This window comes from Pezoporus flaviventris, unplaced genomic scaffold (assembly GCF_033815535.1).
Source record: "Pezoporus flaviventris isolate CSIRO_AGI_PZ_B2104156 unplaced genomic scaffold, CSIRO_AGI_Pfla_v1 ptg000029l, whole genome shotgun sequence".
NCBI lineage: Eukaryota > Metazoa > Chordata > Aves > Psittaciformes > Psittacidae > Pezoporus > Pezoporus flaviventris.
The window spans coordinates 9,180,212-9,207,827 of NW_026892577.1; the positions used below are offsets into that span (position 1 = coordinate 9,180,212).

The 27,616-nt window shown below is 37.8% G+C and overlaps 1 protein-coding gene across 2 annotated transcripts in view; it reads right to left on the reverse strand.

Moving 5' to 3' along the window:
• Positions 1-27,616, reverse strand: part of CFAP58 (cilia and flagella associated protein 58) — a 61,921-nt gene that overhangs the window by 18,464 nt on the left and 15,841 nt on the right. The window contains exons 7-15 of one of the 2 annotated variants that reach the window (XR_009744351.1): positions 26,378-26,537; positions 24,625-24,707; positions 23,288-23,479; positions 18,208-18,369; positions 15,409-15,555; positions 11,784-11,924; positions 11,206-11,429; positions 9,046-9,200; positions 7,085-7,189 (exon numbers count right to left, since the gene is read on the reverse strand). Coding sequence is in view for 1 of the 2 variants with exons in the window: in XM_061458812.1 (XP_061314796.1) it covers positions 7,085-7,189; positions 9,089-9,200; positions 11,206-11,429; positions 11,784-11,924; positions 15,409-15,555; positions 18,208-18,369; positions 23,288-23,479; positions 24,625-24,707; positions 26,378-26,537 (1,326 nt within the window). In the remaining variant the exon portion in view is untranslated. The remainder of the gene's footprint in view (positions 1-7,084; positions 7,190-9,045; positions 9,201-11,205; positions 11,430-11,783; positions 11,925-15,408; positions 15,556-18,207; positions 18,370-23,287; positions 23,480-24,624; positions 24,708-26,377; positions 26,538-27,616) is intronic. The other variant, XM_061458812.1, reaches the window with a different exon arrangement.

Below are 27,616 nucleotides of genomic sequence, written 5' to 3' on the forward strand. Positions count from 1 at the left end.
ACCCCAGTCAAAGCCCTAGTTCAGCAATGAACATTTCAAGTACAATAAAAGCAAAATAAAAGGGCAGCACAAAAAGGAAAGAACCTCAAAAAGTATGCCTAAAGGATGAATCAATGCATTAAGTTCCTCAATATGACTTCATACTACACTGAAGACCCCAGTTCAAATCAGATTCAAGGCACTGGATTGAAATTAATTTAATGGTGCTAACTCAGTAAACTGTTGTGCATCAAAATATTGTGCTGATAATTAGATATATTTTGTTCATCAGTAGATAGAACTAGTTACAGCCAGAGTTTATGGAAATACATTAATTTTTCATTTGAAAAAAAAGAACAGAGAATCTCTTTGGAGTCCAATTCTAAATCAAGGCAATTCTTACAGCATGCCTTTACACACCAATGCCTAAATCTGCATGGCACAGGGGAAGTAAACTTTTTCTTTATGATTCATACCCAGCTGAAAGCCAAAAAGTAAATGTTAGGCCTGAGTCCTTACTGTATTTCTCATTTCTATATTCCAATATAAATTCTTTGAAATTCTGGCCACCAATTTACAAATGGAATCATAAACTCAAAGCCCACGCTCCAGCAGGTACTCTTTTCTCTTTTTCTCTTCCTTAAGGTCTGTAACAACCCTCAGATTTTTATGAGGACAGGAAAGGTGTTTTCTGCCTTTTTTTCACCATGTCAGGAGCCATTTGATCAGTGTTTAGAAGTCTTGCCAGCTTAGCTTTCTCAGTGGTGCAATTTCTTTGTGCTGACATGGCTATGCCAGCTACTTGCTATACAATTAGATGCAATTATACTGGCAAGAAAATATTCCGCCATTCAAGAGCTGGTATAAGCTAAATCAGAAAAATGGCCTTTTTTTGTGAGTAGGAATGGTACTTCCAAGCATAGAAAAGGCCTCAGGCTCAATATACTCACCCCTTTAATTGAGGGCTGAGAGAACCGCTAGCTTCAGCTGCAAGATAGGGCATTAATCCAGTGCTTCCAGAGGAAGTCAAATCCTCCAGGAAACAGAGAGAGAAAAGAGCCAAGTCCCAGTGAAGTATTAAAAGCCAGGAAAAAAAAATATTCCCTTTTCATTTTTGGATGGAAAAATCCCTTCAAAAGGTTGACTTTATATATAAATGATAAAGGAGCAGTAAAGAAAGGATTGTATTTTGGCAGTGGATTTTACAGTTCACCTGTAAGTTTCAGTATGTACAAAGCACACTCCCAAACTACCTCTGCTAAAGTCTCTCTAAAGGCAAGATGACAGAGAAACAATAATGGGCAGGTCAAAAGAGACTCTTCGGGATTCTACAGTCATTAGTTTCCTGAAGTGAATTGCAGTTATTTTTATGAAAATAGACAATTCTGCCAAAAAAAAAAAATAAATCTCCAACTCAGACTATCTACCCTACGTGCAACACTAAGTAGGTTATACTGTCAAATCCACGCAGAATCTATACTCAGTACCAAAAACATATAAACGCCACATTTGAGTACCTAAAGTAAATCTCAACTATTTTGAAGATGTACAGATAAAACCTAAATTAAAACTGAACAGGGCCTTAAGAGTACCAAAATAAAAGTAGGAGAATATTCTTCTATTTCCCCTAGCAGGACGTCTGATGAAAAAAACTCTCTTACTCGGCATTTGAGCACACTTTTTTGTATTGCATGCTGTATAATGGAAGCTACATGAGCACTGTGAGAGCAATGAAAAGCCTAGCAGAAGCATGCTTCATGAAACTGCCAAGCAAGGGAAAGAAATTACTTCCAGAAGGACAAGGGTCTCATGAACTGGGCTGAGAAAAATGAAATAAGATTAAAAAAAAAATAGTATTTTTAAATAATAAATGGCCAGATTTTTTGTAATAACAAATACGTGGAAGCAAATCCCAACGCTCCTGTGTTAGTTGGGAGAAAACTTTAATTCCAGTAGCTGCCAGCCTGCACAAACCCACATGGTAACATGCTGTTCTAAAGCATATTTCCTTATGAAACTATAGTACCAGCTCTGAGAAATAAAGACAGTTATATCTATATGTTCAGAGATTATAGCAACAAGCACCTCAAACTGGACAGAACAGCTCTACTACTAAGTTAGCATAAATGCCATAAAACATCTGCCTATTTTGAGTGTTTAGCTAGCTATTGTTACTACTGAAATGAGTCATGTCTCTAATATATTCATTCACACACTACTATAAGAGTGGAAATTATTTTATTCCCTTTTTTCTTGCTGTGCAAAAGCTATGTAACCTGCCCAAGGTCGCAGAGAAAGTCTCTTTTGCTCTCTCCTCCCTGTATCCCACAAAACCCAAAATGAAACTCTACTGATAAATACTGGAGACAGCAGCACCCCCTCTGCTCCTCCTACTCTCTGTCAGTGGGGCCGTCAGCTCTTTGGGGGGACTGAAATCTTGGCTCAATACAAAGGACATGTGGGTGCTATCTCACTGTAATCTCTGAGTCAGATATATGAGCTAATCACGCCTTTTGCCCTTGCACTCTTTGAAACTATGAGCTCAAGATGCTAACAGTCCGGGAGCATCACATCCTGACTGCCTGGTCCTGCACACTGAATGCTGACAACTTAAAACAATGGTGATTAAAAATATATTCGTACAGAAAAACAGTACTTTTGCTACTACGTGCCAGGCTTAAATGAAACACATTTGCCTTTGCCTCCCTTCACAAATAATCTTGGTTGCACATCTCTTTTACAGTTATGAACAATTTTCTGAGATGACTGACAACGGAGGTAACTGACATGTAATGTGAGTCTTCCCACTGTTATGCATTCTAGACGTGCAGCTGAATAAAATCCAGCTCAGTCAGACATAAAATCAAATTAGAGTAGTTCACTCTGAAGAGAAAGAACTAAATTTGAAACAAATAAAGCAGTGCATAATTCACTTTTAATGGGATAAGTTTCTAAAACCACACTAATCATAATCCTAACAAGGTAATCCATTACATTGTGAGTTTACCACATCCCTGTTCAGTATGCGGTAGAGCTTCAGGCACATGGGGGATTTGCCCCACATGCAAAGTGAGCAAGTATATATTTTTTTTTTGCAGCTGGAATTTGGTCAGCAGAGCACCTCTGTTTATTACTAATTATACCTTATGGGCATACAACACGTTTTGTTCATATCACATGTTCCCAAATATCTTCACCCCCCATTGAAATTCCTCGGCTACCACAGAGTGTATTTCTCCACAAAGTCTGGCAGTATTAATCAACAGCTTAGAAAAAGAACCAAAAAAATGCTGTATCTTAACTGCACAGATTCAGAAGGAAGGTAATGATTCAAACATGGAAGTTGGATAACCCTGGAGTAACATTTCCTGTGTGTGGCAAAAATGCCTTTGCATTCTTATTGACCGTAAGTATTCAAGACCTTGGGTCTGGATCTGATTTTTAAGACAGCATTTTTCATCAGCACAGCAGCTCACAACTGTGAGAACGCCTGAGTTAAAGGAGAAAGTATGACTGCCTGCTTTGCAGCTACCCTTCAAAGTCTCAGGCTGTCCACACTTATTTGGTGTATGAGAGCTGATAGGTTATAACCTAAGATGCTGTGGCTACAGGGCACAGATAAATCAGAAACAAGTAAAGAGTTTAATAGTTTCTGTAACATGGGATATCTTTCTATCCTTTATTAAAGTGTTCAACTCTGAAAAGTCATTCTAAAAGACCAACATTCGGCATGTTGCATATTCAATACCTCTCAGATAATGTCTGACACAAAAAATGTGCCCTGCTGACATGTTAAAAGATATTTTTGTATGGGATTTTAGAGTCAAGCTGGGTTCTTTCTGTACTGTCAGCAATCAAAATTTTCTGACTGAAACATAGTGAATCTTTTAATCACATAGCAGGGATTGTAGCAAGCTTTTCCAGCTGCATCATTTCTAAAGAAAGAACTAACAGGTGAGAAATACTGAAAAACCTAATAAAAAGGATATGATCAAATACACATCAGGAGCAGGTAAAGTAAGCAGATGCTTTTCTACATGAATCTCTATACTGCAATCCTTCGCAAAAAATTTCCATTTATATATCCAGCTCATCCTGAAACATTGTTCCCTGCATAAACCAGCTTTATTTAAAAGACCATTAACAAAACAAAAAAAGTCAGGAGACAGAACTACAGTGTACACAATACAAATGGAATTATTTTTTCTTTATACAAACATTACAGCTCTGCATGAGGATGCAACAAGGTGAATACCCTATAAATCAAACTGCAGGTTGCTGACACTGGGCTCAACCATTATCAGACATGGGTTATTTCTAAATTCCAAGGGTGTTTTTAATACTCAATATTGAACCCAGACAGGTTTTTGAACTCCATTTTATTACTACATTTTGATGTGAGGGAATTTAAGTTACATCATATGCATACACAGAAATCATAGACACAGGCACCCGAAAGCTTCACCTTCAACAAATATCCTATTTGCCAGCATGATGGCCACACACACATAAAAATGGTTACGTATGGCAAGCAAGAGATTAAGATCATTTTAAAGCAGATACATGCAATTGCTATGCCCTCGTCATAGGGCAAGATGTGGATTAAGACGGCTCAGAGTGAGGAGGTGCGATTCTGCAAGCAAACTCAATATGGGAAAGCAGTTCTCTGAGCTAGGAAGTTCATGTCCCTCAGCTCCTACAGTCTCTGGCTCTAAATACAGGGGATGTTACACCAACTCTGCACAGGCCAAGTCATCAGCAACTTCCCTACCCCTGCAAATGAGCAGAGACTGAACTGAACTGAGCTAACTTCAAGGAGAGACCTATAAAAAAACAGATACTGAATGCCTTTAAACATGAGAGGAGTTAAAAAAGGGGGGCAGGGTGGGAATAAGAAAGTAATTATTAGACCTTATGGAGGAGCAATGCCTTATACACTGACTGTTGTATAGACCACAAAACAAACTCACTAGCCAAAATAAATTATATTGATGGGACAAAAATTGAAAATTCCAGAAATAGCAGCTAAATTGCTGCATTTTCCCACAATCCTAAATTTCAGTCAGGATCACACCCTACACTGTCTATTGAATAAGGAAACACTGCCCAGAAGGAGGTCTGGTGAAGCAACCCTCCTGCCGTGTACAGCTCAGCTCCCTCTGGAAAGTTAACATTACTGCTCTCCATTCATTTCCTGCTGCTGGAGGTGCTGGAGCATGATAGCATCAGATTCATAAGCTATTAGTGAGCATTTTGCCTTGGTGAGCATCAGAGTATCACTTTACAAAACAGATATTATCATAATACCAAGGAAAACCTGTCCAAAGAGTAATAAAATTACTTGTACAAGGTTATCCAGGCATAGCAGAAGAAGCCTAGCTAGGTCACTTAACCTGCAGCTCCTAAACCAACGACCTATCCAGTAGGAAACCCCTTTAAGGAAATGAGCTGGGGGATCCAGCTCCATCTATGGTTACCTTTCCTTACCTGCACCCTGCTACAAAAAAAAAACCCTATCTCAGTCATTGTGGAGGACTCAAAAACACTGTGGCAAAACAGAAAAGAGATCAGAAATGTTGATCATAAAGCCCTAAACAGAATGTTGAGCATGGTATTTTGGCCTTCTCTTTACTATCAGTCACTCTAAGGGAGACCTTCATTTCAGCATTGTTGCACAGGAAATCGGTGCCTGCTAAGGAATTCATTAACAATTCTAGCTGTAACTATTAAATTTCATGGTGCCAAACTCTGACTTAATTCTAGGAAAACAGAGAAAAACAAAACAAACAAAAAAAAAAGAATAGTAGAGTTGCCACAGAAAGATTGCTGCATAGACAGATTGTGCCAATGACTAGTATAGTAAGAGGCTCAGGTACCTATCATTTCAAAGATTTTCTTGGGCAGGCAATTTAATACTTCTTCATCTCAGTTCTTCATTTCTAAATAAGGACAATAACTAAATTGAAGCACACTAAGGATAAGGCAAGATACGCAATACAGACTACATAAAAATCTAACAGAACTGGATTTGTGCATGGGTATAACAGTAAATTTGAAGCTATTTTTGCTGCATTTTGTTTAAGCCTACAAACTATTTCACTGACAGCATTTCAGTGTGTAGCAGTGCTATGCAGCAAAGATTAAATTTTTCCAAGAAAAGGCATAATACACCATACATTACCTTCAAGCAAAATTGCAGATCCATTTTTTCCTACAAAACAATAAAGAAAGAGAGACAAACCCAGGCTTGATAACATCTGCTGAGCTGCTTCTCAAAACAGAGGGAGATTCAGGTCACATTTGACTCTTCATTGAGCAACACCCAACATAGGCTTCATTAGGGTATTAAAGACTGAGATGTTAAAATCATACCTAGAGGTGGCAAACTGTAGCTATCCCTACAGTCATTAGGGGAAAGGAGATAAATTTCACAGTTTTACACCTATGTTGAAGCCCAAAGGTGGTCCTTTTTTTGTCATATTTGATAGCAAGGTTTGTACTACAGGAATATAGTCTCTCCTTGATTCTACAACATAAATCTCACTGGTAGCACTGGGGTTAGGGGACATCAGACACAGTTAAAAAGATAAACTATCACAAAACTATTTTTTGGCAAAGTTCAGCATGAAGACCTTGAAGACAAACATGGCCCATTCAGCAGCATATCTAAATCACACAAAGTCGGTAGTATCACTTCTGCCAAAAGCCAAGCTCCACACAAATGTTATCAAGCAAGGATTTTCCTTCATGTTCCAGTCATAACAGGCATGTTCAAAAGGACAGAAAAGCTTTTCCAAAGGTCTAACACTGACTTGAAGACTAATCTATTACATGAATAAAGTAATCTTTTTTTTTTTCCTGTTTTTTTTTTCCCCTCAGAGTTGTCCAGGTAACAGTAACCAGACTATAAAAATCAGCTAATCAGATGCTATTTGTTCTCTTTCAGTGAGTCAGTGCTGCCATCTAAAGCTACCTAAAAGGCATGCAAAAGAAATTCAAAGTCACGCATCTAAATAACATTCAGGAAGCACATCTAAGTAGGCAGAGAATGCAGGGTAAGTCGAATGTGTTAATAAGATACAACAAAACAGTGATGCTGCAGTACCTGAAGGAGTAATTCTTTCTCTATCACTTCACCTGTCTTGGTGATAAGCTGCTTCTGTAGTCTTTGTATTTTCTTAATCAGCTCATAGGTACTTGGGTCACTGGCCTAGACAAGAGCAAAGCAGTCTCAAAAATTATAAATTATAATAACAATAAATAACAAGTTATTTTTTCTCTCTTGGAAATTAAAACCATAATATCTAAGTGTTCAAAAGTGACAAATATGAAAGGCAGAGGGCAGTGCTGATTATTTTTTTAAATGACAAGTATACAAGCAGTCCTGAAACTGGAATCTCTGCATCTTGAAGATCAGTTGGAGCATATTTATGTTTAACACTGTTACCCTCCTGAAACCTCCTCAAAACATCCAATAATAATAAATAATTCCAGAAGGAAAAGCCAGCAAAGCTTACTTTCCCACCACTTTGTATCTTCTTGTTGGATCCTTTAATGAAGAGCAAACTCTGAAAGAAGCTTTTCCCCACTCAGGGATTCACAACACCTCTCCCAGGTGGTTTCTCCTTTCTCGTGTGATGTCTCATGAGAATTAAACTCACATTGCAGCAAAGGCTCCAATAAAGTCCTGCTCTCTGTATGTTTGCTTGAGCTTATAAGGAACTTGGTATCTCATGGCTCTTAATCTTTTGTCTGATACTATCTAAATTGACTAATCAATTCAAGTGTAACCAGGACACTAACACAGATACACATGCAGCACTCACAACAGAATATCACCTCCTGAGAAACCAGGCTAAAAAGTAGTTCAGTCCCCATGACCCGCATGGTCCTTGACTGCCCAAACTATATATAGTATACAGCGCTGCCCAAACATGGTGCCAGTTTGGGACAACTGTAGTGATACAAGAGTATTTTTTCATTAGGAACTGAACCAAAACCCTATGAGGATTATTTCACATGGATCTTGACATCTTTTTGTGTTCCAAATACAGACCACTAGCCTAGAATGGAAAGGCATGATTTCCTGTATCAGTCTCTTCATAAGTTCATTTCCCCAGTATGAAATGTTTTGACTGGCCCAATTTTCCTTTGTTACAATGTGCTGGTGGAGACTGTACCTAGATGTCTTTAAGCTACTTCAGCATCCTGCATTTTATCTCCCTTCCATGAGAAAAGCTAAGTGCACCATTCTGCTTTAAGCTCAGCATGAAGAGATCAGAAATGAACTGTCATGCTAGTAAGCACAGCCAAAATACTCAGCTCTGCTTCTGTAGGGACTAGCATGTTACCACTCATTATTAGAGCAGCTAAGCTACCCAGGCTGGCATCAGATCAAAGATCCACACAACAGAGAGGTCTCAGCTGGCACTGACTTCGAAAATACCCAGTCATGCCAATTGATGTTCATATATTCGGTCTGTGCTTGATGGATTCTTTATTTTTCCCCTTCATTTGGCAGGTTCAAATAGTGTGAAATTTAGATTTGCTGTTTACATAACAGCTGAACTCACATTCCCTGGCATGGCTATCTTTGGGAGCCCACCACTGTTATGTGAAGGCCTCTTCATTTTCTCACAGATGTAATTTACCATTTGATTTTTTAACTGGTCATCCTCAATTTGACTCCGTATCTGTTAATTCTATACCTGCATACGCTCCTTTCTAATTCTGGCTTTTTTTTCCCATATACTTCTCCCTAATTGATGAGGGCAGGATTGTATCTTTCTCCTATCATTCTCTTTCTCATCATCCATGTTAAGGAACCACCCCTTTCTAAATTCACCTTATGCATTATTATTTCCTTTAGCATTTGACTGGCTCTTTACCAATCCCTCTGCAATTTTTCATTGAGAAAGTAACACAAAAATAACACTGATTGCATTGTGCAAGGAAACCATTCAGCAGTTAACCATTCTGCTGGTACTATGGAAATTTCAGTCTGCCTGCCCCTCCACATAATTTGCATAACAGTAAACGAAATAGGCTTTGTGCTGTGTCACTGACTTGGCAATATGGGCTTTGGGGACTTGAAATGCTCAAATATTACCTCTAATTTTCTCCATCTGTGAACATTCAAGGGATTCTCCAGTTCTTCTTCCAAAACTTTGCATCGAGTCTGCTCCCTTACTAGTTCTTTCTGCATGTGATGAATCTCCTGTCTAAAGACCAGCATAAAACAGAAAGATAAAAAACACATCAAAGCTACACCAATGTGGCCAAGGCACTAATATGGATGATAACACATCATTCTTCCATGCACTACAGCATGAGCAAAGTGACTTTTGTGATTAATAATCAACACTGATACCACTAAGCAGGTGGAACCATAAGATTACACAGTTAGAGCTCTTCACTCACTTCAGCTAGATTGGATTAAAAAAGGGACTTTTCTTCAGTTCTTAGGGAATCTACCCTACTGGATCTCACTGCCCATCTCTTCCCACATACATTAAGGCCAGAAGGAAAGTTAATTCATCTAGAGTAACCCACAGATCAGTTTTGGAGTCATATCTAGTTAGTCCTGTATTGAATCTAACAGACTGTGTTTGAAAAAAGGTTTGAAATCTACATGGCCCACATAATCCAGTAAATAAAGCACACTCTAGGACCTAACTATCATGGACACTGTTCTTTACAGAATGCAAGTTTGAGTTCTTTCATTACTTCTCCTCAAGGAATTTCAGGGGTGATTTGCTGATTAATTTAAAATTAATTGAGCACTTCCAAAATGCTTTGACAACTAGGCTCTTACTAGGTGAGGATAGGGGATCAAGGTGCAGGGAAAATAAAGGCACATTCTGCAATGGTCCAACCCTTATCACTTTAGTGGGTGGATTCTGTAAGCTCTCCAAGGTGAGAAGGGGGTGGGGGATCAACATGTGCCTACTCTGCAGCTGAATCTTTTCTTACTAAGCACAGAGTTGCATTTAGCTCAGTACAGAGAAAAAGACCTTTTTTTAACTGTGAGATTGGACAAGGTTATGGAGGAGGAAAAAAAACCCCACATCTCCAATTGGCAAATCAAGAAAGCTAATTAGCAACACAAGTGATAAATGGAGTCTTTCAACAGGCAGTTTTCATGATGGTTTTGGACTTCATTAAGTATGTGATTGCTGCTGCAGTTAGCAAGAATTGATCCACCCATCATGGCATGCATCGCACTATACTTCAATACCATCACTGAGTTTCAATACAGTAACAGACTTTCAGCTTGAATGCATCTGGGCAGCAAGTTCAAATCCTGTTCCTGCCTACAGTCAGTCAATGAAAACTGCAATTGCTAATGTTTTGTGCCCAATTCGCTCTTCTTTCTCACCTATTCAAACTGGCAAATTCCACTGGAATCAATGGGACTGACCATGACTGAAGTTAATTTGCTCTACTGAAAGCCATGGAATTGTACCGATACAGTTAAACTAAAGATCTCAGTCAATGCTGCGCTAGCTACATAGAATTAATATGACAGTTACCTACTAAAAACATAGCTGCTCCTCCTTACAAACTAAGACTGATTCTATAGAAAAGGATAATAATTTCCCATCAGCAAAAAATAGACCTTAAATACAGGAGGGTTAATAAGAGAAAGGAAGCATTATGACAGAGAAGGAGGAGATAAATCAGGCTGGGGCTATTAAACTTCTGTTTTAAAGAAACACAACCTTCGATGAAAATTTAACTAAATCTTTCTCAGAGAGCAAGTCTTCATATAAATCTGGAAGAAGAGAGCTGTGAAAATGTGCAGAGGTTTGTTATAAATATGTCAAGTGTTCCCCATCCTCTGCGGATTGCCTCATAAAAAGGAGTTCCACTAATTTGGGCCTTGGGTACCACTAAGTAGCTCACTGAACTATGAACATCTTTTCTGCTGCTGTCTGTCAAGTTTAGTCTTAGGCAGTAACTCACAGTACAAAGGGAAATAGGGAAAATATTACAGCTTTGGCCAAGATCTTTTTTCCTCCTTTCCTCCTTCCTATATTATGATTGTCTTAATTGCTGTTATTTCATGAAGTTAATCCAGTCTGTGTTTGAGGTCAAATCAAACAATTCCCTTCTTCAAGGTATAATGCTGTTGATACAAATCTTTATGATGCATAGAACATATTTCCTGTCTCAAACACAGAATCATGGATGCAGTCACTATAGAAATGCATTAAGTTTTTCTACCTGAGATCCTTCATATTAGCCACACTTTTGCCAAGTATTCCCTTCTCCTGCCTAAGTTTTTTGATCTCCATCCTGAGAAGCTGGATGTCTTCCATTCTCTGATGGTATTGGTTTTCATTCTTGTTTAGAATGGACTGCTGAATTTTAATCTTTTCATACAGGAGAGCCACTTCATCATTGCGCTGAACAAGCTGGGACCCAAGGATGTTTCTCTCATTGACAACCTAAGGACTCAGAGCAAAGCAATAATATCAGGTATAGCTCCTCAGCACAATCCCAAAGGATCATGACTGTATTTGCGTTAGTCAAAATCATGCGCATTAAGAGGTTTCACAGTTACTCGTGAAAGAAATATGGCAAGGGCCCAATAGTTTCCTCTATAAGGATTCACTTGCCTGAGTAGCATAAGCTACATATTCCATTCACTTCAGTATCTTAACATTTTTGTTTCAATGGCACTGTAAAGCTTCTAGTAGTACCACATTTACAGTAGCCGAGGATCTCGATCTTAAAAATACACTGGATAAATGAGAGAATAGAATGCGGAGTTTTTGAAAAGCCAAATCAGAGATTCCTACCCGCTCAATTTCCCTGTTCTTCTTCAGCTTCTCAGCATCAGCTTCAGCAATAATTTTTAGAAGTCTTTTTTCTTCTGCCTCCTGATTTTCCATAAACTTCTTGGTTTCCAGAGCCTGTTTTTTCACCTGAAGCAGTTCAGCCTGATGAAGTCAAAGAATACAGGTAAACTGCACTTAGTATCAACTTCCCGCTACATAAACCAGGGTTCAAAAGTTAGGATCTAATAAAATCTCCTACATTCTTTTAGTTTCCTGAGAGGTACACATTTTTTTTTGTTAGTTTTTGAGAACAAAACATTAACACAGGAAAGCATGAAGATCCCTAAAGAAATGTAAACAGTATTTTAATATTGTTATGTTATAAATAATAAAAATTTGAATGGAATTTTATCTATTACAATGATTCAAGTTGTAGTTCAGGAGCACCTCATTTAATAAATGTTGGTGGTTTTTTTTAATTAAGTAGGTCTTATTTGATAAGCCTTTTAATGGAGCTGATATTTAAAGTTCAAAGTCAGTCAGAGATGTGAGAAATGATAGCCCACCTTGCTGGAAAGGGCAACAATCCTTTTAACAAAGGATTATGTAATACAAATCAGCATCAACCTGAGACAGACTTCAGACTGGAATAACAGAATAAATGGAGAAGATGGCAACCAGGCATGGAACAGCAAAATTAAAGAGCTCTAGCATCTTTTTAGTAGATGTGTAGGTGAGGAAGCTGTCCCTAAGCGCATGGTTACAGTAATTGCATACCACTAACCTAAAATAACGCTGGAATGTGCCCAATAATTCTATCCCACTGTCATGTCTATAATTCAAGGCATGTATGTAGATAAAAACTAATAGGGTCTTCTTGGATTATAGGGAATTTCTATCATTGCTAGGCAATTAGTCAGAGCCAAGATGGAACTAGCTGACTACAGTCTATTTTCACAGATAGATAGGAAAACTTTCAAGCCTTGACTCAAACACTTTGCCACAACTCTGACCCTTATAAAGGATGATGTTCAAGCTGTCTTTTGGAAAAGAGCATCATCCAATGCTGAAAGAATGAGGCTGTGATGAAGGCTGCACCTGCAAAAACAATGATTTAAGACAGAAACAGTTCCATTGTCATAATAAAATAGCTTGTTCCATTCTTATTTTCTTTAAAAAAAAAAAACTCTCATTTTCCCATATGTGCAACACTCACATCTCTCTTACTCAGTGTTAGATGTTCATAAGAATCCATCAGCCGAATAAAAATGCAAGCCACTTCATACTGAAATGCAATCAACACTGTGCAAAAGCTCTCTACAAATGTAAAACTGCTCATGCGTTTGGCATTGCTGGATAATATTTTTTTAATATATCAAAATTCTATAGTCTCCTTATGTCAGAAAAAGTATGAGTTGTAAACAAAGGTGGCATTAGATGTTGGCAGCAAACATTCGTATAAACAAATCTCCTCACTGGAATGCACTAAGTTAAAATAAATCTGAACTGCCTTGTGTAGAAAAGAACATAAACACTTCAAACCACACAAAGGCCCCACAAGCTAACAGGACCTTCAGTTAGACTAAATATGCTAAAAACTAGAGTTAGAGGATCTGTGTACATTAGGTGAGAGAAAAGGAAATGAATTAACATAGTCACTGTGCAAGCAGGAAAACAGGTCTGAAACTGCTGTAAATCAGCAACAGCTCATTTGAAGTTGGTTCATAGAATTTCGAAGACCTGAAGAACAGTCAGCAAGAAAGAAGAATTTATGTGGGACCTATGGCAATATCTCAAGCCAAATTCAAAACAAATTCTTGCTTAGATTCTGAAATACTAGTGTAAGTGAAGAGAGGTTTTGTTTGTTCTAGAGGTGGGAAGAGAATATGGATTTTATAAAAGATGTAACTGGGACTGGACACAGAATGCTGAAATAACAAGTCAGAAGTTTTGCTTGCAGATTTCTAGAAAATGCTAAAAAGAAGTAAAAGACATGCATGAACATCTACAAAAATATACAAAAGCACTTCACTGCAGCTCAAACACGAGGACCATATTTTTTACAGCTTTCAGATAGGCATTTCTCACCATTCAGGTGCTTTGTCAAACCAGTCTGATCCACAAGCCTGTATGAAGGCCAACTGAAACCAAAAGATGGCATTGTACTGGCTTTAATGGAGCTTGGATAAGGCATCTTCTGTTTCATTTACCATGACTATACATTTTTAAGATCTTTATGCTAGCTGAGGCCAGCATAATTCCAATGTCTGTATGATCTCATTCCTATGAAACCCAGTCCTCCATTATTTAGCACATTCTTCAAACTGATCTCCCAGGAACAGCTTGCTTGTTTGCTTCACATCAGTGAGAACAGGACAAATTGAAGCTGCCTTGCTACACAAATAATTGGGTTCTTTCATGCCTGTATCAATCACCTCCCTCTTTGAATTCTCTTCAACTTTAGTATTCAGCAGAGACATTCAGGTAGAAGTACACAGTGCCCTCAAGCCAGTCAGTAGTGTGATGTCAGTGTATGGACATACTTACTAGTGAATAATTGTGTGTGTAAACCATCTAGCAATCCTGTTGTTGTCAAATGGATGGCACCTCTGTCTGAGATGATCAGACAGAACTGGGGACTAGTTAAGGCAGAAAGCTGTACACAGGAAATGAGACACTGTTTGACTTCTCCATCACTGATAGAACAACTCTGAGACAGATCAGGTACAAGAACACAAATTCATCACCTTTTTACAAAGCTCTATTGACATCTTGTCATAACTGTAATGTACTGAGAAGGTCTGAAAACTCAAGGAGTCATTGCAGCATAGCAATAAACTGACAAAAGAAAATATTGTGGAAAGTGGCAGGGGACTTCTGGTTTTGTGGGGGGTTGTTTGTTTCCAGGTTTAAGGTTTTTTTTCCTAGTGCTTAGTGAAGAGAAAAAATAAGCTGCTGTGAACACTAACTCCTTCATTCTTTTGAGAGTGCAGTAAATTGAGTTGAGGTATCACCACAAATCTAACAGCTTATGTAAGGATGGGCTGCAGCCAATGCTGACAAGAACAGAGCTTCAAGCTCAGATTTCCTTTGAATTAAAACAGATTCTTGCTGCTTTATACCACAATATTAAAATAACTTTCTGCACAGAGGGACCTACTAAAATGCACTACCTAACTCCCAGAAGACTAATGCTCGCTAGTCACACAAATACAACATTGTGAAGTATAACATAATGGGTTTTGCACTTAAAAACAGCAGAGAGAAAAAAAGTTTTAAGAAGAAAAACTTGAATTATAAGGGTCTATATTAAAAGTTTGCCAGAATCAAGCTATCCCCAAAACCCACATTTCTGCAAGCAAAATGGAACTTTACAGTAAAACTGTTTAATCACCAAGAGATTTAAAGCTTCCAATTGACAAACCAGGGTGTTTTGGATTGTAATTATAGGCAGAGATTAAATTTGGCAGATACATAGAATATTTGTGTAACTAATGCCTCTAAAGTGCAAAGGATCTTATGCTTCAGTTACAGAATAGTTTATTAAAATACAACAAAACAACTACCACAGACCAGGAACACAACGCAGTCTGTGAAATAATGGCAACCATCCTTTGTAAAAAGGTGTATGTGTAAAGGCTCTTACTTTCAATAATTCCTTCTCCTTCTCTGTTTGCTGATTTTCCAGATGTGCTTTTACAAGGTCATCTTCTTTGGTTTTGATCTCCTGTTTCAGCTGGTCCATCTGATGTATTACAGATTTCAATTTCTTCTTCATTTCTGATACCTCATCCTAATAGGACAAAAAGTGTGAATACAGAGACAGATCAAAAAAAGAGTAAGTTTGTGATGTGAGTTCAGGCTATTTAGATGTTGGAAAACGTAGCCACAGTGCTTGAGAGGAGATGTGTGTACCTCAAGATAATTACTTTTTAATCCAACAGAACAGTTTCATTAAATGATAATTTTTCATTTATGCCAGAATGACACTGCAATAAAAAAGCTTTTAAAAGATACATTGACAAAAATAAGAACCATCAATTATAATAATCTATTTAAAGTGTTGAATATATAATAAGAACTAGCAGTCAATCCAAACTAATAAGATTCTGATCCTCTCCATCTGTTATCATGCTTCTAGTAATGTGCTTTTCAATAATGCTGCATGCAATTGGGCACAAATATTTGGAGAATAGCTGCTCCATTGTGTAAATGAACATAATCATAAGTAAGATACCTATATGCCTGCAAGGGAGTATAGGAAATGCTTATCTCCATTTTGCCTATGTGCTAGCTTGCACATAGCTACAAGGCGGAAAAGGGTGCTCAGAGACTTAGAAGTCCCTGATACGAGAATATTTAGCAAATATTCTAAGCTCAAAACACTGAACAAAAAGTTTGGTAGCATGCAGAGAGATCAGGTCACTAGGAATACTTCCACTCACAGTAGTGCCTGCCTGTACAAAAAAAAAACTTGTTTCAACTCATTGCAGTGATGGCTTATGTTGTAACATGAAATGGAAGCTAATAAATTCAGTGCTTAGGCAGGCATGATTTAGAAGCTATTACTCCTCTTCCAGAGGCTGCCACCTCACAGAGAAGATATCATAACCTTTCATGTGAATATGATCATTCAGTACAAAACCAGGGTACCATAAAGCTCTTTCAACACTGCCCATCACAGGGGTGGATTTACTTGACAGATGAGTGATGTTTTCTTGCATGAAATGCTTAACATAATTAAGCTAGATCTTGAGTCATAGTCTTCACAAAGAGCACACAGAAAGTACTGACTAGACATCCAACAGTCCTCAAAACCAAATCCATGGATTCCACATTTATTTGGGAAATTAAATGAAACAGAAATAAAGGTAGTAATGACAGTAAGCCTACCTGTTTGCATGTCCAGTCACTCCTGTGAATGCGAAAGACATATTAAAAGTTGTTATTGCTAAATAGCTTATAAATATCTTCAGTATTGTAAGAGATGAGAGATACTTAAAACATGGTGCCCAGACATACACACAAATACCCCCTAATTCTATATTCAATGAAGAACAGTAAGAACACACAATTTTTGCAAACAGGTCTCCTAATAAACTCGCTTAAACAAATGAGCTCCTAACACTAAAAGAAATCCCAAGGACAAAAGCATCAGATATTTATCTCATATTAACAGCCTGCCAGAATGTCTTCTTCTAAGAGATTTTACTGAGCTGAACATTATGGAACTGTTAGGATCATCTGTCTTCATGCACAGGACTTGCTAAAAAAGTTCTATGGTAAGCCAAGTAAGCTATTGAAGTCTACAGACCAGCCTCTAACAACTGGAACTGTGAACAGCATTGGTGATATCACCATATAATATTCTAAAACCCCAAAAGGCTTAGTTCATTGCTTTATTTTGTAACTGAGCACATAGATGCCGACTCTTTATAAGTAAGCAAATTTATGTTGTATGTTTAAAAAGAAAATGAAAAAAAATAATAAAAATCTGTGTTGCAATTTTTCACCCTTATTTCTCCTGAGAGATTGTTTGTAAGCAGCAAGAACCCCAACACCATATCTAGTGCTGAGAAGCAGACAAAGGTCAAGTAAATCATCCCACATAAATGGCAAAATGGTTCATTCCTCAGCACACAGTTGGGTAAGAACTCGTATAGTTCATTCCCGTCTGCTTCTCAAGCAAACCACCTACCTATTCAAAGCAGAGTATAAATTTATAATCTACTGTATATGTCTATGTTATAAATCCTTATTCTGAAATAACCCACAGCTATCTGAGGTCCCAATCTCTGATGATTACAATAGGATTTGTGTAGTATTTTAGATTGTTACATCAGAATAACAGACAGTGATCTGTTCTTTTCCTCTAGCATTGTTAGTGAGATCCCCAAGGAAGAGATATGAATGCAGAGAGCATCATTAGCTGAGGAAAATTACACTCCCTGAAAGGAACAAGTGAGGTGGAAGCGTTAAGTTGTGTCAGAAAATATCACTTCAGCTGGGAAAGTTTTCCCTCTGCTTTCTAATCATGATTCACAGTAATGTGCATACACATTCAGGGTTAAGGAGGCAATCTTATTCCCCTTATACCCTATTTCCCATAAATGCAGACACCTCCTAAAGGAATAAACAGAGTGGAGCTAGAATGAAAAGAAAAAATTTCTCCTCTGGTAGGGTTTTGTAATTCCATAGCTCCAGTGTACTGTGATTTTATGCATGGGTTGAAGCAGGGAAATTGCCGTATGATGACTGTGGGTTCCTATTTCCACTCCAAATACAAACTGTTCAGATAACATGTCAGGGACCCAAAATACACAGAAATAAAGAAATCACTTCTGTCATTGATCCAGTGAGCTTTCCTTTTATCAAATTAAAATTAGATCAGGAAAGAAATAGCAAGAGCAGAGAGAAAAACATAAGGAAAAATGTATTATTCTACCTTAGCTTCAATCAGGTTTTTACTGAACAGGTTCTTCTCTGTTCTCATAGCTTCACACTGGCTTTGTTCCTGTTTAAGTTTAATTGTAGACTCTTCTAAATTCTTCTTATAGTCACAGATCTCTATTTCCAGTTTTTCAATATCTTTCAGGTTCTGGAGGACCTGGAGCAGAAAGAAAGTGAACACAATTAAATTGTCATCACAAGGTTACAAGGATGGGGAAGAATTTATGATTTTCTTCTAAGATGACAAGTTCAGACCCCTGTGATAAGAAGTTTTAGCTACAGCTGAAAACCACTTCAGTCCACGTACGAGTTTAACCTTCCTGGATTGCTTACGTGGGACAACATTCTGCTTTAACCTGATACCTAGCTTTTGTTCAAGACTAAAACTTAAAGATGTGCACACATGTAATTTAAAACATGCAATTTAAAAACAAGCCACTGAAAATATTGCTGCTGAGCAGATTCAATAAAATCAATATAAACAGCTTTCATCAAGAATAGTGTTAGGTTATGCACAGAGCAAAGCTAGACTTTGTATGTTGGTTTGCATGTCAGCTGTATGACAAGATGAACAAAACCACACAGGTTTTCCCAAGAAGATCTGCATGTACTCCTATATTCTAACAACTCAACCTTCTTTTAATGAACACATGATCACAAACAGTTGATATATGAACAAAATAATAATAAGAAAGTCAGTTAAGGTAACTTATTCTTGATCTAAATAAGTAGGTAATCACACTTAGTTGCTTCTATGAAGGGTTAGAAATAATATTGTGAAGGTTACCTAAAGAGAATGGAGTATTGTAGACTGTAGAAAGCAGATGATCACATGCAGCATCAGTATGCAAAACCACAAAATTTTATAAACACCTTTACTAGCAGTTACACAACAATTCATAAGGATTACTCTATCAAAGGATCAAAAATGCAAATAGTTGCTAATTGTTATGATGGGCTTCCTAATTGTTTTGGGTTTTTTTTAACATAAGAACCTTCTTCCTGCTGTACAAAGTGGAAAGCCAAGGAGCACAAAAAAAGCAGTATTCAAACAGAATCCAACATTACAAAGAAAGAAAAGTAAAAGAAATAAGAAGAAAACTAAGGAGTACACACATCAAGAACATAATTTTTCAGGTTCATTGCCCACGGGAGAACAGAATGCCACCCTTCATGCTGGGAAAAAGATGAAGCATTAAAAAAAAAGCTGAGGAATCACATAGACAAAATCCAGGGGAGAAGTCCATTTACAACTGCATTTCATACTCAGTTTTCCTGACTCTCATTTTGATGGTAGCAGTTTGAGGTAAGGTTTATGTTCATCTGTCAAAGCAGAAGAATAAAAAAACTAAAAAGACAACAAATAGCCAATAACGGCAAAGTTTGCGGTTGACGGTGTTGTCCCTTGCTTAGCAGTAAATCCTTGTGAGGTGTAACAGCGAGGGATGAGCTTAATTAATTGATCATTCCACCAGGTACCTCCAACCAACTTTGAAGATAGGGGATAGCTAAATATAGAAAATTTAATACAGTGGCAGGAATACAATTCCAGCGTATTTGTAGCTGACTGCAGAGGATCCAAGGAACTGCTTACAGTGCAATACAAAAACACAGTCCCAGTTTATAACTTACTCCTGCCTTTTCCTTTTCTGTTAAAGCAACCTGCCAATAGTAATAGCAGGGAGAAGAAATCAATGAGGCATGTATTCTATCTCCACTATGGTGATCATAGGCTGGAGCAACATTTGAAAGTAGGTCACTGCATTTGTAAGTCTTTTACTTGGTTTTGATACAATATAAGCACAATAAGCTTGTGGACTGTTTTTTGAGTTGTGCTCACAGGTTGGATGCTGACACTGCTTTTTTCTGGAATGATTAAACCCAAATAATCCTCCCTTATAAATACAGAAAATATACATGCAATGTTTCCCAACAGAGCCCTGTGGGAAGCTGAGCATCTTCACACCACCTCTCAGATTCCGCAACAAGGGGCCAAAGCTAAGCAGAAAGTATTAGATATTCATAGTTTTCTTCTGTACCACACAGTATTTCATCTGCACGCTTAACTAGCATCTACCGCTGGTTACTCTTTTAGTTCAATGAACCTACTCAAGATCTCAGTAAAGGCACCATCCTTATTTTCTTACCTTTGTTTAACCACTCCTAGAAGCTCTGCCATGGTCTTAATGATGTGTCTTTTGAGCATTAGATTTTCCAAAGATTATGTGAATGTAAAGAAAGAAATATGGGGTTGCTTGTTGCTTTTTTGATTACTTTTTTTTATTAATTTTCCTGGCTATGTTGTTAAACTGTAAAACTGAACTTTTGTCCTGGGTTCAGCAGTAGCCATCAATTTCCTCCTTCTTAGTACCTGGTGCAGTGCTGTGTTTTTGACTTTTAGCCTTGGATCAGCGCTGGTAACACCAACATCTTTAGATGTTGCTAAGTAATGTTTAATCTGACCAAGGACTTTCTGAGCCTCATGGTCTGCCAGGGAGGAGGGGAAGCCAGGAGGAAGCAGAGACAGGACACCTGGCCCAAACTAGTCAAAGGCGTATTCCGTACAACAGCACATCATACCCAGGATGTAAAACCGAGGGCAGTTACCCGGAAGGGTTAGATCACTGCTCAGGTCAGGCTGGGTATCAGTTTGCAGGTGGTGAGTGGTTGTATTCTCTTCCCTTGTTATTTCCCTTATCATTATTATCATTGGTGGTAGCAGTAGTGATTTGTGTTATACCTTAGTTACTGGACTGCTCTTATCTCGACCCATGGGAGTTACATTCTTTTGATTCTCCCCCCCATCTCTCCAGGAGCAGGGGGGAGGAAGGGGGGGCAGTGAGAGAGAGACTGCCTGGCTGAATTGCCAACTGGGTTTAAACCACGACAACTTTGTAAATAGCTTTTTTTTTTTTTTCTTGGAAAAACAACACATTATGGCTATTTTTGTGACCGCTCATAAGGAGCAATTGAGGGAGCACTTCAGGTGAAACTGAAGGCTGTACTTCACTGCTTCCTTTTCAGCAGCCTAAACCTTCCACAGGGAAACTAAGATTTCATACTCTAAGAATTTTAATTAAAAAAAAAGAAATAATCTACTAACACTTGTAGCTCAGTAATACAGGCTACACAGCAAACAACAAAGAGCCAGATTTTGTGCTGGCTAATCTCAAAGTAAAGCTATTCAACAAGTGGCACTGGCTTAAAAATGATACAAATGAGTGGTCAGCCAGGCCAAAAATTAGAAGAGCAAATCTAGCATGAATTTACATCACTAAACTATTTTCCTGTTGTGGATATAACTTTGCTGACTCTGTTCATCAGTTACTAAATAGTAAATGATAATTTTAAAAGAGGAATTCTGCAGCTCTATAGATTCTGTCATGCTGTAAATAACCAGACAGCTTTCAGAGCCAGCATGGGTCTGTCTGCCTTGCTGGAGTTCCAAGGAGTCTTTGGACTTAGATCAGTTTGGCTCTTTACCAGCCCTTACACAATTCTGAAGGTATGCAGTGAGCTTCTTCAGAGCCGGCTTGATGGTAAAAGGTGACAGAAGAGCCTTTACTGGTCATATGATTACTGCCCATCAGAAGCTCATTCCCCACCATTTGTGAAATTGCTCCTGCAGTTTTGACATGGTTTCTCAAGCCTGCATAGGTCAAACAGTGAACCTAAATACTACCTAGTGGATATAATAATCCTGATCCTATGTCCTCCTGTCCTGTCTTATCCTTCCGAACAATCATTTCATGTAGGGAACCACTGCAGGGAAAAGACTATTGTCTCACATACTTTTATGCTCAGAACTGCTCCTGCTGCTCTTCACCTGCAAGCTGAGTCAGGAATTGCCCCTTCAGTGAACCACAGAAGCATGCAAGTCCTTCAGAAACTTGCAATCACAATGAAAGCATCATTATACAAACAGCACAAGTGCCATAATCCATTTACTGAGAATCTGCCTTATGATAAGTGACAGCAAATTTGCACCCAAAGTGGCAGGGAAAAAAAAGAAAAAGTAAGCAAGCAAACATCTGTCATTTTCACCCTCAAAATACTGCAAGCAACCTTAATCAGAATTGAAAGCAAGAGCCTTGTAGTTCTGAGTGTTATGAATTACTCCCTCGCCCTATTTTACAATGTTCTTAACTCATATCTATACTGTTAGAAATGCATTACGAGGGAAAGATGCAAATATGACTTTGCCACAAAGACAAATCCCATTTTCATGGAATATTATTCCGAGGAACTGACAAAAGGTAATCCAGACAAGGGAGTATATACCATTCAAAAGATGATTTAAAAGCCTCTGGTCACATGTTAGAAAGGATCATTTTTACTTGAAGAGATAGCAAATAACTTGTGAGTTGAAACATCTTGAAAGCTAATCCCAGTAAATCAATGAGCCTCTTGAAGGGCCCTTCAATGTGATCTTCAGCAATTAATGGAACATGTTACAACCATGTTCCCAAGTATACTATCAGGAATAAAGTTGTACATAATAATGCGTAGAAGGCAAGACAAATTTTATGCAGTGTTTCTCTGCAGCTGTTTCTGGAAGACTTTTGGCTTGCAGACTAGCTTGAACATGTTCAGATGTTTTCACGTAATGGGAGTAATCCTTCAGAATGCTAAATCTCTTACAAAGGTGTCAAGCATGGTCATCTCTCACTAGCCTCAACAGTATGCAAGATAAGGTCCTTTGCAGGTAAGACAGAACAATCAAATAATAATTTCCAACTGCATATGAGAGTTTCAATTGTAGGATTTGGTTATAGGAAGTCAGAGGCCTTGCTTTGAACTCCAGTTCTACTTTAATTTCCAAAACAATCACTGAATAAGAGAAATACATTGTAACTCCAAGCCTCTCTTAGAATATGCACCCCTTGATGACGTTCCCCAAGGAAGATTGAAACATCAGCAGGCAATATGCACTGACAAGAAGAAATCTTTGTAAACAATGTGAAGACCACTGATCTAAGCTTCCTCCCACTGGCATGTTAGGAAATGAATATAACAACTGTACAGTTTTGAGAGTAAGACAGGAAAGAACCACTTGCACAAAAATCTGTCCATACCTTCTGTTTGAGCTCACTGGTTTCACTGATGAAAGAATCCCTCTCCTTCTCCAAATGGTAAATAATCTTCCTTTGTTTCTGAGCTTCAGTCTTATAATTTTGGATTTCACTTTCCAAGTTCCTCTTTGACTGTTCATGGAGCTTCACCAGATTTGTCTGCTTCTGAGCGGCACTGGTGGCCTTGACCAAGTTCTACAGGGAACACAAAATAATGAGTCTTGAGCTGAAAAGGCAACACTGCCACCACTATGGCAAAAATATGCCATATGATTACAGACTTCGTAATGTCATTACCCCTTAGCTAATTTGTTCAGTTGAAATACTTGAGCCTCAAATCTGATTTTAAAAAATACCCATCTCTAACAGAGCTGCTAAATAGTGCTTTTTCTGATTTGAAGTTAAAACACTAGTGTCTGCATTACAACAAAAAATGGATAGGATTGTTTACAAGTGGATATAACTAATGACTGGAAAAACCTTACCAGCTTTGAGGCATTTAGATTGTAAAGCATACCAACAGCCAGAAAAATAAATAATAAAGGCAAATACCCTTCCTTCTCATGTCCTAAATAGCAAGTTCAAACTGGAAATTAACCAAGCTTGGTTTGAAATTATGCATAAGGATTAAACAGAGACTACTGAGATATTATATTTATGAAATTAGCATTCTGGTCCCACTTAAAAATTTACCTGCCCTATACAAAACAGGTTTTTGTTACTTGACAAATGTGAACCTCTGCTGGAGTTGAGACCCATGACAGTGAATCTATATAAAGTAAAGCACCTCAGAAATCATCTTTTAGCACTGAATTTACTAGATTACACTTCAGGAATGCCCATAAACATGAGATGCTACCCTGCAGTACAAGATCCTTGGGCTGATGGAAAATGATCAGTATGAGAAATGGACCTAAAAGCAAGGATTGGTATTAACATAGCCTGCCAAGCTGCTACATGGTGCATCAACATTTTTGGGTTGTTCTTTTACTAACAAAGACTTAGTTTGCCTAGATTAATATTAAACTTCATATGCTTCAGAGTGTAAAAGCGCAGACGTAATGAACTCTGGATATCAAATAATGGATTTGCAATAAAGGTGAACATATGTAGCATTTTTTAACTCCTTAACAGTTTGTACATTAGAAATCTTTTGTGTGCTTACGGGTACACTATTTCGATGCATAGGAAAGAAGCAGTGTGAGCATTTGCTTAAGAAAATCTGAATTTTTTACTCAACATTGTTTATTCTACAACATCTATGAGCTCCGGTGTTTAAACCAGAGGTATTTCATTCTCAAGCAGGGATTAGTTTATCACTATTATCAATGCAAGCTCACCTTGCTTAGCATATGTCTTTCCCTCCCAAGCTCCTCTATAGCTTTTTTGTCAATATCCGCCTGCTTTTTGGCAGCCTCCAACTCTAGAAAAAAGAAGAAAAGAGACTAAATCCTGGGTTCAACCTGTACAGCTGTTAAAAATAAAGAAACAACTTAGTGGACTTCTGAAGCTTCAACCTTACATGAACAGTTCAACTAGCCGTGACCAGGTTTAACAACCTCAGGCTTCAGCTAATGATGTTGATACTTATTTGGGTATTTAAAAGAGCTCAGGTACAGTAATTAATGATATGTGGAGTTATTATATTTAGGTTTTCAAACCAATATACCAAAAAGAAGTGTATATGTAGAAATCATGGAGCATAGAGAAAATCAGAGCCTTTTAAGAAGCTTCAATCTGAGCATTCAAAAATTGAGGCACTTTCAAAAAACAGGGACTTTCAGGATTATCCTAATCTCTCTATGTGAAATTCAGTTCTCCTCTGAGGCAGTGAAATTCTACTGGCTTCAGCAGAGTTAAAACTACCTGCTATGGGTCAAGATTAACACTGGACATGTACTATTAAAAAGATGCTAAAAACTGGAGACATGTTTTCACTACATTTTGAAATTAATTAAAACCTGCTACACTAACACTGCAACTCAGGAAATGCAGTACATTGGAGTGATGGGTCAAATACATTACTAGTAGCCATTCTCATGCATTCCAGTACAGATTTGAATTTCTTAAGTTCCTCTCTGCTTTCTAGCACAGCGCATGACCTGAAGCAGTACTAGCACAATACTTGTGGGAAAGCTCTTCCACCCTTGCAGAGATGCATGAAAAACAGACATAAATTTCCATAAATACAGTTACACATGAGGATTCATACCTCATACATGCAGTCTTGTCAGAACAGCAAGAGGAATTTATGCCCTTATGCATCAACTCAAACTAAATGAAATTTATAGCAAAGTAATTTTTTCCACCCCAAAAAGTCTCAGCAACTCTTAATATTTTGCAAACTTCATAACTTTAGAAAAAAAATCACAAAACTGTTTTTTTAATGAAAAATCACTTTGTAAATGTGTCTGTATTTCAAAGCATATTTGATTTTGAAAAGTATTTGCACTTTAATGTTTAAAAAGAGGTGGTTTAAAATGTTAAAAAAAATACAAGAAACTTGGTTTTAAAAGTTGAACAAAATATTGTATTAGACCCAAAGTGTTTTCTTCTAAAATGCCCATTTGGCAAAAATGTTTAAAGTTCCTTCTTAAAGCTCTCCAGATCTGTCAGCAAGTCAAAGTCAATACATAGACAGCTGTAGCATCCACACTGACCAGCTGAAGACCTGAACATACCAGAACTAAGCTCATTAGCTTGCTTGCAAAAATTCACTTCCAGGCTGTAACTATTCAGCAGAATCAAAGGAGGGAAAAAAAGCATGTCCTAGCAATATCTGCTTTCAGTAAGTTCTAAGATTGCTTCTCTCACAGGTCAGTTTAGGAGCAACGAAAGTGCATTGGGGATGACATGGCACCAATTGGTACATCACAAAGTTCAGTTATGCCTGTTGTATGTTCACCTGACATATGCTACATTATGAAAATTCGATAAGTCTACAAGGTTCTTAAAATGCTGCTATATGTTCCAAATGTTATTTATACAGTCTCCTACTAGACACTAAAAGAGCATGACCCTAACAGGGCGACATACCCCGAATAAATAAATAACAAATCACAAGACAGATCCACCCATCAGTAAGACACATACCTTTCTCCAGTCCAGATATTTGATTTTTTAGGATGTTTCTCTCATGTGCTGCATCAGTTTTCTGTTCCTCTGCAGCATGCAGCTTGTTCTGGAGAATCTCTCTTGTTTTGTTCAACTTTGAAATTTCAAGGCGCATCTGAGCCACTTCCTCATCTCTGCCCTACAGAGCAGCAATAAAGGGGAGAGAATGTATCTACAGAAAGAAAACGCCTCTGTACTTGGCATATACTTATTCCTTCAAATTCAGGAAGCAAAGGTATAAGTGCCATGGGTCACCTGAGAGAAAGTAATTAGCTAGTTTAACAATATTAAAAATAATTTATAGCAACACCAGCTAGGGCAAGGAAAATTATAACCAAATCTTATGCTTTAGGGCTAAAGATGATCAATAAGGAATCCCCAGCTGCAAACCTTGCACAGCACTCCCCAATTAATCCTGCAGATTAAACATGGGCAGCTCTAATTTCCTTTGAAGTATCAGGAACAGTGACTGTGATGAGAAAGTTATCTGTAGTGCGATCTGATTGCATGTCCCTAATAGCAAGTATCTGTTATCCCTATCTCTTTTATAACCTATGGCTTTGTTGTCATTTACCCAAGACAGGCTTTTTAAAAAAGTAAAAAGCGGAATTCATCTCATTTGCTGTACAATCAGAGGAGAAAATAATCAATCAAAACACTTCGTAACTAGTTACCAGGAAACACAACCAATAATCACAAGAGAAATTAGTATATCTCCTTTTAAGACGTAAATATAACTTCCTCGTACAATTCAGTGCCACTCTTAGGTTTTACAGCCATCACAGACTACAGTATTCCAATTACAGCCTCAGTTACTGATCCTGTGAGATGGTGAATCCTACTGTTTAAGTATCCTCTGGGAGAGTGTGAATGTCCTCAGTTCTTACTAACAATAACCTTGAACACACGTATGAGTACTTTCACAGTTCAGTGAACACCACGGTGGAGGCACTCAGCATGCTGCAGGATGGAACTGCAAGCACAACAGCTATAAAAAGGGTGTCTCAAACCATGACTGGGGCTTGTAGAAGTTTTAGCAATTGGCTTAATTAGTAACTACTCAGTAAGTTCTATTTTGTTTTGTTCCCAGAATTCCATCTGCATGATTCTACAAGTTCTATCCACTTTTCTTGAAGTTAGGATAAGATCATAGAATAAAAATCTTCCTTTTGACACTCTAGAGCCTCAAATGTAAGTCACAATTGAACACATTGCTTG